Source organism: Apaloderma vittatum, unplaced genomic scaffold (assembly GCF_000703405.1).
Source record: "Apaloderma vittatum isolate BGI_N311 unplaced genomic scaffold, ASM70340v1 scaffold3195, whole genome shotgun sequence".
Classification (NCBI taxonomy): Eukaryota; Metazoa; Chordata; class Aves; order Trogoniformes; family Trogonidae; genus Apaloderma; species Apaloderma vittatum.
The window spans coordinates 1-14,299 of NW_009717530.1; the positions used below are offsets into that span (position 1 = coordinate 1).

Here is a 14,299-nt window from a genome sequence, read left to right on the forward strand (position 1 = left end):
CCACTGGCCACAGGCCTCCAACTTGACCCTGGGCCGCTGATCACAACCCTCTGTTGCTGAGCCAGTTCACAATCCCCCTTATGGTCCAATCATCTATCCCACATTTCTTGAGTTTACCTACGAGGATGTTATGGGAGACAGTGTCGAAATCTTTACTGGAGTCAAGGTATATGACATCCACTGGTCTCCCTTCTTCAACCCCATTTGGTCGCACCCTCACAGAAAGATATCAGATTAGTCAGGCAAGATTTCCCCTTGGTAAATCCATGGCGGCTACTCCTGATAAACTTCGTTTCTTCTAACTGATTAGAGACGGTTCTTCTCATCTAGTTAGCATTCTAGACCAAAACCATGGATAAAGTATGGTATATAAATGATCCTTCCAAGAGATTCGTCCCATGTTAGATATTAGCAGCAGCAAGTGGTTGCTGCATCTCCTTTTTTTTGGAGATGGATGAAAGGAAGCACAGGAAAAACAATTTTCATACTCTCGCATTATTGGAGGATATAGAAATCTTCTTTTCTCACCAGCCCTATTCCCAAACAATTTGTCGTTAGCGACATGCATATAGAAATTTTCTGAAAAAGTTCCTTGTCAGATAGATCCAGTCGTTTCTTTTGCTTTCTTGAAGCAGTATTTTAGGAGACTGTCATTGCTAGGAATTATTTTGATAATTCTTATAATGATAGACAATGGTACTGGACTAAAAGAAAAGAAAAAAAAAGAAGAAAAAGTATGTATTGACTTTGGAAGAAGAGACTTATCAATTTTAGAAGCTGAGGTGTAGCTGACACATTTGTCAATCTAGTTGTAACATTTTTAAAAGCTGTTGGATGTATGGGGTTTAGGTCTAGGCTGGTAACAAAGTCACAAGGATACTGCAAGACACACATTTAGGATGGATGAGCCCTATTGTTCCCTAATCTGTGAAAGCAAAAAAGAAAAGGTGATAGAAAAAAAATCCTGTAAATCACACCAATGCCATACTGCAGCTTACAGGATATAGTGTTTACCAATACAATATACTCTGTTAGAAAAAAAAAAGTTAGAAAATAAGAGTTTCAGAATATTTTCAGAAATAATTTGTACTAGGCTTTCAATTGTCAAAATCATGTTTCTCTGCTTTTATCTTCCTCAGAGCAAATTATTTTCTTTCTTTAAAAGAAGTATATGAAGATGGTAAGGAGCATGTCTTGTTCCCTGTCAATAAATATCATACTTACCTTGTTCAGACTATAAACGTATACTTTCCCTTGCTCCTCTTTTTCGGTTCCCATATACATAGGAGCTCCAACAAGAAGAAGGTCTGTAAATGAGTCTTTATTGATGTCAATTGTGGTAATAACACCCCCAAAGTAGGACCCAATCTGCAGGAAAATACAAGGTATAAATCAGAGGCAGACTCAGCTACATCATGCAACATTTCCTTTTCAAAGACCTGTTTTATAGTTGCTTACAAGGCCAAATGTTAATCACTAGGCAGAAATTTTCTTTGCTAACCTGAAGATCTTTGTAGTCTGTTTGCCTTTGAAGCTTGTTTTCTGTTTTAGGGTTTGTTGTCAGATTTTTTTAAATTAAGAATTGACCATTCAACTTTCAACTTTCCTAAGTTTGAAAGGTATAAATAGTGTCTTTTATGTCCTAAGAGGAGTAGGTCTTCTTAAAACAGTGTTTGAATAGAAGTGTCTTGAGGAAGCTAGTTTTCCCTTCAGTCCTACCAGTAATACATAGAAGGAGCAAAATCAACGGTCTCACTCTTGCCTGTGAAAAAACATTCGAGACACAACAGTCTCCAAAATTTTCAAGTTGCCACTAAATGCAGGGGAACAAGTTCTACACTAAGAACATATTCATACACTGGGTACATGGTGTAGGATTCATCTGATTACATTCACTTCACAGCTAAGCTAGACACCCCACATTTCCTTGATGCTCAGCATGAGAAGCAGTCTCTTCTACTGCATGATACATCTCATCTCACAGAAGATGTTTCAAGTAGGCTGCAACCCTCAAACCTTAAAAATGCCTCCTTTCTTTCATTGACTCTAAAAGGACTGATTGGTCAGCTGAGCTGCAGAAATCATCTATAGATGAAAATTCGGTAACCTGAATTCTCCTGAAAGAGGCTTGTACTGCAGCCTGGGGAGATCCAATTAGGCAGGTCTTTCAACCCACATGTGTGTAATATTATACCACTATCTTCAATTATGTGATTATATATTGTTTTTTTTCCTGCAGAAATAGCTCTCAAGTTAGCTGCTACTCAATATTAACAAGCAGCTTTTCATTATTTCATGCTATCCCAGATGGTACTCTCCCACAGACCCCTGCTTGTTACACTGATTTCCTGCCACTGACATGCCCTTTCAACTCAGCAGACAGATAAAATTCCAAGTACAAAAATGGCTACAACCACTCTGACATTAGTAAAGGTTTAACCCTCAAAGAGAAAATTTCCAAGTGTCTGATGACCATAGAGTTCACTTTCCATTACCAGAGCACCTACCTAACCTTTCCTTCTGTTCTTGACTGCAAATCCCAGTTTAATTTGCTCTTCTGATACAGAGTTCTCGTTTGAAATCATTATTTCTATTTCCCACACCATGGTCCACTCGTATGTTAATCACGAATGCATACTTACTTGTTCTCCATTTAACCTCTGAAGTACTTGTACCTCTTTTCCTTCCATTTTATAAATGATAACTTGGCCAGTGTGATTGTATCGTGGCTGTCCAGCTATGTACAGTATGCCTCCAGGTGTCAATGCTGAATTCACAGTATAACCTAAGAGGCAGAAAAGCAGTTAATATGTAGTAAACACAGAATGCATCAGAAATACTTGCTGTGATTCAGAGCCATTTTAAGACTTATTCTACAAGTAGCTATACTTTTGCTAGAGAATAATAGCAGAGTTAATTAAAAGACCTGGGATGTGTATTTCCTTACAATCTCAGAGTCATGAGCACCACTGTATTATTAAACCTGTTCGCAGGCTAATGAGTCATGTTTGTTTTGCCATTCTCACATAGTGTAAGAATACGATGGTACTGATGAAATAACTCGTGAATAACTGGTTGGAAAGGAACCTTCAAAGAACAGTTGTCACCAGTTCACAATCAAACTGATGGAGTCTTCCAAATGCAATTTTATGGGCATTTTAGACCTAGCTCTGTTGAATATTAACAACAGTTATCAACTTGGGTGCAGAAAGACTTCAAAAATTTGCTGATTAATCAGAACTCTGGCAAGGTTGCAAGTATTATGGAGGGTAAGATCTAAATTGAAACAACTTTGAGATATGAAAGAAAATGGATAATGACAATCTGCAGAGAGAATGAACAGTGTGTTTAGGGAAAAAAAAAATCATAGTGTTGATTCTTCGTCAGTGAAAATGTGTCTTAAATGAGATAACAAAGCAAACATAACAATGACATGTATGTAGTAAGACCTAGAGAAGAGAGTAAAGCCACTAATGCTTTTCTGTACAAAAGGCTGAGAGGAAAACAATAGCTTGCCAAATATTATTACAAAAAAGATAGTGTTAAACTGTTGTTCTTGTCCATTGAGTGACAGAAATCAGCTTAATTTGAAGCAAAAATTTAACCTGAATATTGTATAAAACTTTTTAACTATCAAGGCATAGAAAAAACTTGATAAGAATACTTACAGGAATCTGTGAAATCTCTGAGCAGGTTAGACAACTCTATCAGGGAAAGTTTAGATATACGTAGGTATGTAAGTGTTTGGACTAGATTTTGATTGCAGAAGTAGCAATTGTTCTTTTAAAAAGAACAAGAAAATCATATAATGGACATGTCTATCTACATCACAAACTTGACAAGGCTCCTAGAATATAATATTCTCTAAGATATGCTTTCTGAACGAGATTTTTTAAGAGAGGTCTTACTGCATTTGTTGAAAAGTGTTGATTGCTATTTCTCTTACCTAGGTAGGCTGCAAGGGGTTCATTTTTTTCTGAACGCCTGTCTCGAAAAGTGTCATTAGTTGGCATTGACGCATCACCATCCTTTATCATGAGCACTGTGCCATTCCAGTCATATGCTCCAACTGCTCCAAGCATGATCCAGTCCTTATGCAGAGAAAAACAAAAAGCCTATTCTCTATGTGAACCATCTTTAGACATTCATTGATCATGATGCCCATCTTTGGGTAACGCGTCCTGATACCTGCACATTTAGCCTGGCTTTTCCTATTACAGTATGCCCCCTACAATCACAGTATGTCTCCCACTTCTTGTTAAAAGTGCATTCAAGTTTGTCTTGGATTGCTTGGAGTTTGTTCACTTCAAGTACTCACCTACCCTTTTCCACTGTCACTAGTTTTTTGTATCTTTAAGACTTAAATTTTCCCAGTTATTTTGATCTCATGTTATATTCTAATTTCATTTGTGTACACTAAGCAGATCATCACAATGGATACTTCTTGATTTTTCAAGAATACATAAAATTTCTGCTTATAAAGATTCCCAGGAATTTTTGCATCCAAGTTTAGTAAATATTTACCCTCTGAGAACTAAGGTGTTCAGTGTGTTAACAGAACTAGGAATATGTTGTCTTACTAATAATGCAGATCATATCCATGACAGAAATATCCTTTTTATATATCTTCTGTTTCTACTTCACCACTATAATGCAGTATCAATTTATACATTAATGTTTATAGAAAATAGTTTATTACATCATAGAGTCAGAGTGGTTTGAGTTGGAAGGGACCTTAAAGGTCATCTAGTTCCAGTGCCCCTGCCAAGGGCAGGGACACCTCTCACTAGATGAGGTTGCTCAAAGCCTCATCCAGCCTGGCCTGGAACACTTCTAGAGAGGGGTCTTTTACATCTTCTTTGGGCAAGTCTCTCACCATCCCTGTCATAAAAAGTTTCTTCCTTATATCCAGTCTAAATCTACCGTTTTTCAGTTTAAAACCACTACCCCTTGTCCTGCCACTGTAGTCCCTGTTAAAGGGTCTTCCTCTGTCTTTCTTCATCTCCTGATAGCCTATAGGAACATGAGTTCATGTGAGATTTCATTGTTTATAATCATTCTTTACATACATTCTACAAAAAAATCCCACGGATTACAGGAAACTCCAAACCTTCTGAAGGTAAAGGAATTCTGCAATGCTCCTTTCAAATTCATGCCAGCACCAAGAAATATCTATGTTGTAGAAGAATTTCTATTTTCAAACAGTTTGTTTACCTGAGAATAATGAGCACTGAAACCAGCTTGAGACATTTCCATTTCAAATGAGGCTGCCTGCTGGTCTGTTGTTGCTATTAAACAGAACAAATTAAATTTCAAAAATACATTAGATTCAATCTTAAAAAGTATCTGAATATGCTCATAAAAATGCTCATATGACAGCAGAGGATAGTGTATTGAACTAGAATATTCAATCAATATAGTTTGCCATAGAATTTCATAATAAATACAGAAATTAAGATCTGTGTTAAATGCTACCATTAAGTACAAAAGTTTCCATATTAAGATCATGTCTCAGAACTTGTCCAACAAATATTTCTGGGCTAAAACTGACCAAATTTAACCTCAGGCTGATGGTAAATATGTTTGGAATGTTTGATTAATATGGTTAAGCCACTTTCCACTTGAGCTAAGCAAACAATAAAACACCAACCATGTAACCCTGGCCTTGTATTCAAACAACTAAAAATTTGTAGGCAGCTGGAAGAACTTTAAATGAAAAACACTTGAGGTTTGTACGAGCCTTTGCAAAAAACAACATAGGAGGATCTCAGCTGTCCAAGACTCATAAGCCTGAGGGAAGGGGTTTTGAACTATAATCCTGCTCAGAAAGTTACGCAAAAATTTTCCAGATTCTGTTAAGAGACTTTGAATAAAAAAGGTATCAGGTGATTCAGTACTACCTTGTCAGGTAGCTGTATGCTGATTATTAAACTCCAGTAGTCTGCTTTCCTCCCAGGTACACTTGAAATATGTGGAGAGAAAGTGGAGAGAAAGGTCTGCCTCTTCGTCCACTTAAAAGCAATACTCAAGGATTGTTTTGACACCTTAAGTGACCAAGTAAGGTAACTGTATTCTGCATATTGATTCCTTCTTGAGAGGAAGATACATTAACAGGCAGTAGAGGGGATCTAAGACATCTCTTCTGATACTTGTCCAGGAAGAGTACACAATTTACTACCTGCTAAGTGCTGAGGAGAACCTCCAACTGTGTGAATGAAACTGAGGCATAGCAAGCCATGACTGCACAAATTTCAGGCATCCAGACTATTAAATAATACTGAACTTTTGATACTCAGCAACTAAACCACAGAGGTTGCTCCCTGGGACATGATGTCTTTGCTAATTGCTGGGATTTATAACCAGTCATAGGAAGGAGACATGATCTCAAACACAAAATGTTTGACACACAGACATAGGCTATCATGTTTCAAAAGATGTGGCTGCTTTGCTAAGACTGAAAAAGTCCTTTTTAAGTATAAAACTCTTAAGCTGCACACTTGCTAACAAACAATATTTTCACGCAGTAAAAGATGCTCCTTTACTGATCCGAGAAAGACATGATCGTCACAGTCTGAGGCAGAGGACAATGTTGGTACTGTTACTGCGTGCAGCTCCAAATACTGCTTAGATAACAGCCCCAGGCTAACTTTCCACTGAGTTTCAAGCTGCCAAGCATCATATAAAGAATATTTTGTGAAAAAATATTTGTGCCTGCCTACGGGTTGAATAAAACCTAAAATTGCTGTTAAAACTAGAAGTCAATGCCATGAGACGCAGAGGCATATGAAGAAGATTATGTGTAAAAATCCACTGGCTGTCAAGTATGAGGTTTTGTTGGATTTGATTTTTTTACTCTCTCAGTTTTCCTTTGCATTTTTTGGAATGCCAAAATCAAAAAGAAAACAAGAAATCCAAGACAAAAAAAAGTATCAATGCACTACTATAGTAGCAAGAGGCTGTTTAGATTGAGAATTTAAACACATTCAGATACAGAAATTCAGGAATCAAGATTTCTGTGACTTCCATGTTATGCACAGAAGTTAATTCAGCTACAGTGTAGGGGGTTAATTAATCTTTTCCACATCATACATATCCAATAAAGTGGATTGTCACCAAAAATCTGTGTGGGACAGAATCAATCTGCTTTTCTCCCCTGCTGGCAAAATCCATGCATGAACAGAGTTGCAAAATCTAGAACAGCTCCTGAAATGCTTTGAGAGGGGACAGGGATGATACCTGAAGAATATACAGGAAGGGATTTAGTCAGTATCATCTAGCTTTAACCTATTGGAGCAGCTCAACCTTGCTATGCTCTGACAAAAAGTTAAAATCCTATTTTTGATTTCTATTCTGACTCCCTTGCTTCTAGATTATGTGATTTCTGGAACTTCCACTGACAAGAGAAGGTAATATTTGTCTCATATTACAGGTGTCATATATAAATCTTAACGTATCTTTGAGCACATACTGAAAATCTGTAAATCCAGAGCATGTGGGGAGTGGTGAGATTACCCATCTCATGTCTTATGGCGTGGATGAGGGGAGGGGAGGGGAGGGGAGGGGAGGAGAGGACCTTTAAAGGTCATCTAGTCCAACTCCCTTGCAGTGAGCAGAGACATCTTTAACTTGATCAGGTTGCTCAGAGCCTCATCAAGCCTGACCTTTAATGTCTCCAGGGATGGGGCCTCCACCATCTCTCTGGGCAACCTGTGCCAGTGTTTCACCACCCTCGTAGTAAAGAACTTCTTCCTAACATCTAATATAAATCGTCTGTGCTCTAGCTTAATACCATTGCCCCTTGTTCTGCTGCTACACACCCTGTAAACACTCCCTCCTCAGCTTTCCTGTAGGCCCTCTTCAGGTACTGGGAGGTCGCTATAAGGTCTCCCCAGAGCCTTCTCTTCTCCAGGCTGAACAACCACAACACTCTCAGCCTTTCTTCACAAGAGAAGTGTTCCAGTCCTCTGATGCTTTTTCTGGCTCCCCTCTGGACTTGCTCCAACAGGTCCAAGTTCTTCTTGTGTTGACGGCTCCACATCTGGACACAGTGCTCCAGGTGAGGTCTCACCAGAGCAGAGCAGAGGGGCAGAATCACCTCTCTCAATCTGCTGGTCACGTTGCTTTTGATTCATCCCAGGATACGACTGGCCTTCTGGGTTGTGAGCATGCTTTGTTGGCTCATGTCAAGCTTTTCATCCACCAGTACCCCCAAGTCCTTTTCCGCAGGGCTATTCTCTAGCCTGGACTGATAATACAGATTGTCCAGACCCAGGTGCAAGACCTTGCACTTAGCTGGGTGCAGGACCTTGCACTTGACCTTATTGAACCTCATGAGTTCCATATGTTCCATAATTTTTGATATTTTTCATTTCAAATATATCTTTTTTGTAATACAGCCAAGTCTACCTAAAAATAGAAGAAGTTCTATATAAAATAGAAGTTGTTGATGAGGCCTTCTACAGGCAGCTGGAAGCAGCCTCAAGATCATGTGCCCTGGTGCTCATTGGTGACTTCAGTCACCCTGCTATTAACTGGAAAAATCCCACAGCCAAGCATAATCAGTCTAAAAGATTCCTTCAGTACTTTGATGACAACTTTCTGCTGGAGGTGGCTGAAGAACTAACGAGGAGAGGTGTGATGCTAAACCTTGAATGAACAAACAAAAAGCGTCTAGTCGCAGATGTTAAGGTTGGGGACAATCTTGGCTACAGCAACCGTGACATGTTAGAGTTTAGTATTGTTATGGAAAGAAGAAGGGTAATAAATAAAATTTTTACCCTGGACTTAAAAGGCCTAATTTTGTCCTCTTCAAAGATCTCTTTAGAAGTATTGTGTGAGCTAGGGCTCTAGAAGGTAGGGGAGCACAAGAGACCTGGTCAATATTCAAACTCTACTTCAACCAAGCTCAAGATAAATGTATTCTCTTGAAAAAAAAACCCAAACAAAAAAATAGAGAAGGCAGGAGACCTGCATGGATAAGCAAGGAGCTCCTAGAAAAACTCATATGGAAGAACGAAATTTACAATATGTGGAAAAAGGGTGTGGTTAATTGGGAGGATTGTAGAAATGCTGCTGGAATATGTAGAGACTCAACAAGAAAGGCCAAGCCTCTCTGGGAATTCAGTCTGGCTAGGGAGGTGAAAGAAAACAAGAAAAACTTCTTCAAATACATCAGTGAAAAAAGGAAGAGTAGGGAAAAACTAGTTCCACTGCTAAATGAGGCGGGAGATATGGTATAAGAGGATGCAGAGATGGCAGAATTGCTTAATGCCTTCTTTGCCTCAATCTTTATTCCTAAGACCAGACCTCAGGAATTCCAGTCACTGGAATTAAGGGAGCAAAACGGGAGTAAGGAAGACTCTCCACTGCTCAGTGAGGACTGGGTTAGAGATCTCTTAGGGAAACTGAAAACTCACAAATCCATAGGCCCTAATAGGGTGCGTCCATGTGTGCTGAGAGAGCTGGCAGATGTTGCGGATGAGCTGCTCTCCATCATTTTTGAAAAATTACGGAGAAAAATTATGGAGAACAGGAGACGTGCCCGAGGACTGGAAGAAAGCCAATGTCACTCCAGTCTTCGCAAAGGGCAAGAAGGAGGACCCTGGCAACTACAGACCAGTCAGCCTCACCTCCATCCCTGGGAAGATGATGGAGCAGTTCATTCTGAAGAAACATCTCTAACCAAATGGAAGAAAAGAAGATTATCAGGAGTAGCCAACATGGATTTACTAAGGGGAAATCTTGCCTGACTAATCTGATATCTTTCAGTACTTGGTCCACTTTTGTTTAATATGTTCATCAAACAGTTTCACCACTGTCAGCATAACTACATTTGTTTGGATATTTTACTTAACTTGAGAACTTGTTTAATGTTCAAATGTGTTGTAATTTTTTTCTTGTGATTAGAGGAATGAATTACTGAAGTCAATGGAAGAGTTAGAGCTCATGATATAAAGCGCTTCCCACCAGCAAGGGAGTTCAAGACAACAAAATCCATTCCACAGTTTGTCTCTTCCAGTGGCATCTAGTTGTTCAAAGGGCTGAGCTATGGCATGAAACCTTGAATTTGATTATACTGATGTCCAGAAACTCAGTCATATTAGGTCTTATATCCTTCATCTGTTGTCATGACTAGCAGTTGATTAACTTTTTATTCTATATTCATTCTAATTAATAGGTGTAACTTTGAAAGACAATGATTATTCTCACTTTTCTAGAAGTACAAAGCACAAATTGAAGACTATGTTTTCAATATCTGTTTGGACAAATATTTTCCCACTCAAAGTGAACTCTTTCTAGTAAATAGGGACTTAACAAAAGACTCCCTATTTAATGAGCTTTGACATAGTCACTGAGCTTAAGTAGGCTAAACTTTGGGCATTAGAGAGAATAAATTCTCCTCAGATTAATTTGTTTCAAAAGTGAGAAAACAAAATCTTCTAGAAAGGAAAAAGAACATATAAGCTGGAAACAATATTTAGTAATAATCACCTGAAAATAGTAATATTTGATCAAGCTTAATGATATGTTAAAAAATCCCCCAAAATATATCTGAGAAATACAGCTCCAATTTAAAAAACTTTAAAGTACTGTCTCACATGTGTACTATTTCTTGACATGAGTCAAAATTAGTTTTTGTTCCAGATGTAAACTACACTATTACAGCTACTTGGAAAGTTGAGACATTGAAAAAAAATAAGTCCAGAGAGATGGATGCTTTCTTTGTATGACAGGAAACCCTTCAGGCTTGACCAGCATAATTTATAGTATAATTTAGTCTTCTGTTAAAAGTAATGCACTTGAAGCAAACAGAGATTTGGACAATGTCACCTAATTTTGATGGAGAATGTAAGCAGACATTATGAGAGAATCACTTTGCTGTGCTAAAATCTGAGCATCATGAACATTTCCAAAGGAGAAGTGTATCTTTTCAACTCAATACACCAAGTGCATGTTAACTTGTATATCAAAGTAATATGCTTTAATTAATAACTAACCAAAAAGAGAACCTAAAGTTATAGGCACATGAACACATGATCACTGGGTAATCAGGATATTGTCTGGTAATGCTTTTTTACATAAGAGAATGCAACTTCATGTTTACCCCAGCTAAAACAGTAATGGTTACTTATCGTTTTAGACTACTAAAGGATCTAAATCCTCTGAATATATTTCACAACATTATGCGTGTTATTGATGTCTATTGTAAAATATCTTTATGATCAGCATGAAAAAAATACCTACATAATACATTTTATGCAGCACAATACATTGCAAAGAAAGATAAAAGCAGTGGTCTCCTATTTTGCTTCAGTTGTAATGCAGGCATGAAGCAAAATTTTAAATCATGTCATACCTTCCAGGGCAAATATTCTCTCTCCAAGTGCTTCAACAATAGTTAAAAGAGCTAATTCATCTGAGACATTGAAGAAATGCTTTTCAGTAGGCTTACTGGCAATTGATTTTATTTCCTCCACAAATTTCTCAGTGCTTAAATTTCCTCTGCTATAGCTGCCCAGAATCTAAAGAGAATTTTAAAAAAAAGAAGTCAAGGATACATTATATAACTTGTTTTAAAAGATACCTTTGAGGTTGTCAAAAAATATTGGAAATCATATCTAACCTTAATTTGTTCCATTAAAATCTCCCTCAAATTTATTTGAAACCATTTTTTTTCCAAGGAGAAGAGAACTGTATGAGGGCTCAGTTGTTTTTCTGAAAATACGAACAATAGCAAACGAAGAAACTGTATAGTGAAATATGTGCTCTCCTCAACTATTTTTTCCCCTTCTTCATAAAATTCTAATTATTTATTCTATTATTTTATGATCTCTTGAATTAGGCCTTAATTTAGGAAAAAAACCCAACATAACAACACCCAAACCAGAATAAACAATTGCACTGTCTTCTGCACAGGTACAACCATTCTCCTCATAACGTGGTATGTAAGCAATTAATGACATTTTAATTAATATTCCTTATTTTTGTGTTCAGATTTGCCCTGTAAATTCATATTAACAACAACAGCTTTCAGTGTTAACAACTTCATCATAATACAAGACTTTAGGTTTCATTTGCAGTTTTAACAGCACAGGATGCCACAGAACAAAACAATGCAATTCCAAGACCAAGAATTTTTCACAGAAAGCAGTGCTCTAGAGATTTAACTTTCTTCAAGAGGGAAGTAAAAGAAAACAAACTCGCATGTTCTAGCATTCCTGGACATTGGAGCAATTCGAATCTGGTTCTAGACAGGGATTTTATTGTTAAAATTATTGCAGTTTCAAGGATGACTTTTTCTTTAGTGATCTCTAGCTTTACAAGGAAACCACTGAAAATTTGTGTCATACTGGATTCAAATTTTCTCATGTCTTTCTTTAAATCAAAGCTAACATCTTTCTTGAAGTTTCATGCCTCCATATCACCTCAAAAACAAAACCAAAGATAGGAATGGAGAAGCAACAATCTTCAAAATTAATGAGAAAAACTAGATGATTCAGCTATAGAATACACAGATACAGGAGAGAGTTCACACACAATCTATCGTTAAAAATTCCATATTTCTTGATATGAGTGAACCTCCACCACGTTCATCCTTTCATTCAGCTAATAATGAAAATGACATTTTTTGAATGCCAGCACACAGAACAGCCATAATAAACCTATATTTTGATGATAGTTTATATTTGTTTATATTTGTTTGGGTTTTTTTAAAGTAGTTAATGCATCTGTAGAAATTAGTCAGAAGATCTGAACTAATCCACTCTGCTCATTATTGGTCTTAACAAAAAGAATTTTGAGTTTATACTATCCCTCAGACTCTTTCTCCTTTTTATTCACATGTACACACACCTTTTACCACCAGGAAGACAGATAGATTGCTTTTTCTTATGAGCTATAAATGCAGAAAGCAAATTTTTAATTTTTTTTTCAGCTTGTTTCTTTTTTTCCTCTCTGAAATGATTATATTTCCATAGAGATTCTGTGAAATGAACTTTTTACACAGAAATTACATTTGGAAGATGAAACACGCTTTTAAGATTCTGCATTTTCCCATTAAATTTCACTTACAGCAATGGCAAATCTTTGAATGTTTTCATCTTCACAGCTATCAATCACTTCTTTTAATCTGTAGTTGTCATGTGATTCCCCATCAGTCACAATAACCATTACTTTTTGTACTCCTCTTCGTGCTCCATGAGCCTCGGTAAAAGCATCTTCCCTAAAGGGAGCATAAAATGATTGGAGAAAGGCAATGTCAGCATGCATCGTGTTTGCATAGTCAACCATAAACTAGAAGACTTTATATTAACTAAGAAGCAGGAAAAGGAGATTAATACCAGGTGATCAGGCCCAGTCAGCATGGATTTGTGAAAGGCAAGTCCTGCGTGAAAAACCTGATCTCCTTCTATGACAAGATGACCTGATTATTGGATGAGGGAAAGGTAGTGGATATCGTCTATCTAGACTTTCGAAAAGCATTCAACACTGTTCCACATAGAATACTCATAAAAAACCTGGCAGCTCATGGCCTGGATGAGCATACAATCTGCTGGATAAAGCACTGGTTGGACAGATGGGCCCAAAGAGTGGTCATCAATGGAGTTAAATTCAGCTGGCAGCCAGCCGCAAGTGGTGTTCCTCAGGGCTCAGTGTTGGGACCATTTCTGTTCAACATCTTTATTGATGATCTCGATAAGGACATAGAGTGTATCATCAGTAAGTTCGCAGATGACACCAAGTTGGGTGGGTGTGTTGATCTGCACAAAGATAGGGAGGCTCTGCAGAGACACTTGGCTGGATTGGATCAATAGGCCAAGGTTAATGGGATGAGCTTCAACAAGGCCAAGTGCCAGATCCCGCACTTTGGCCACAGCAACCCCAGGCAATGCTACAGGCTTAGGGAAGTGTGGCAGGAGAGCTGTCTGGCAAAAAGGGACCTGGGGATTCTAATCAGCGGGTGGCTGAGCCAGCAGTGTGCCCAGGTGGCCAAGAAAACCAGTGGCATCCTGGCTTGTATTAGAAACAGTGTGACCAGCAGGAGCAGGGAGGTGATTGTTCCCCTGTATTCAGGCCTCATGTTGAGTATCATTCAGTTTGGGGCACCTCAATACAAGAGGGATGTTGAGGTGCTCGAGCGAGTACAGAGGAGGGCAGCAAAGCTGGTGAAGGGCCTAGAAAATAAATCTTATGAAAAATGACTGAAGAAGCTGGGGCTGTTTAGTTTGAAGAAGAGGAGGCTGAGGGGAGACTTCATTACTCTCTACAACTACCTGAAAGGACATTGTAGAGAGGCTGG

General features: G+C 38.0%; 1 protein-coding gene across 1 annotated transcript in view; it reads right to left on the reverse strand.

The window, feature by feature from the left end:
- Positions 1-1,224: 1,224 nt before the first annotated feature.
- The window catches only part of LOC104274323 (integrin alpha-1), a gene marked incomplete at both ends in the record, with an annotated part of 30,518 nt that continues 17,443 nt past the window's right edge, over positions 1,225-14,299 (reverse strand). The window contains 6 exons of the mRNA XM_009869920.1: positions 1,225-1,368; positions 2,643-2,785; positions 3,947-4,091; positions 5,215-5,288; positions 11,357-11,522; positions 13,072-13,222. Of these exons, the coding sequence (XP_009868222.1) occupies positions 1,225-1,368; positions 2,643-2,785; positions 3,947-4,091; positions 5,215-5,288; positions 11,357-11,522; positions 13,072-13,222 (823 nt within the window). The remainder of the gene's footprint in view (positions 1,369-2,642; positions 2,786-3,946; positions 4,092-5,214; positions 5,289-11,356; positions 11,523-13,071; positions 13,223-14,299) is intronic.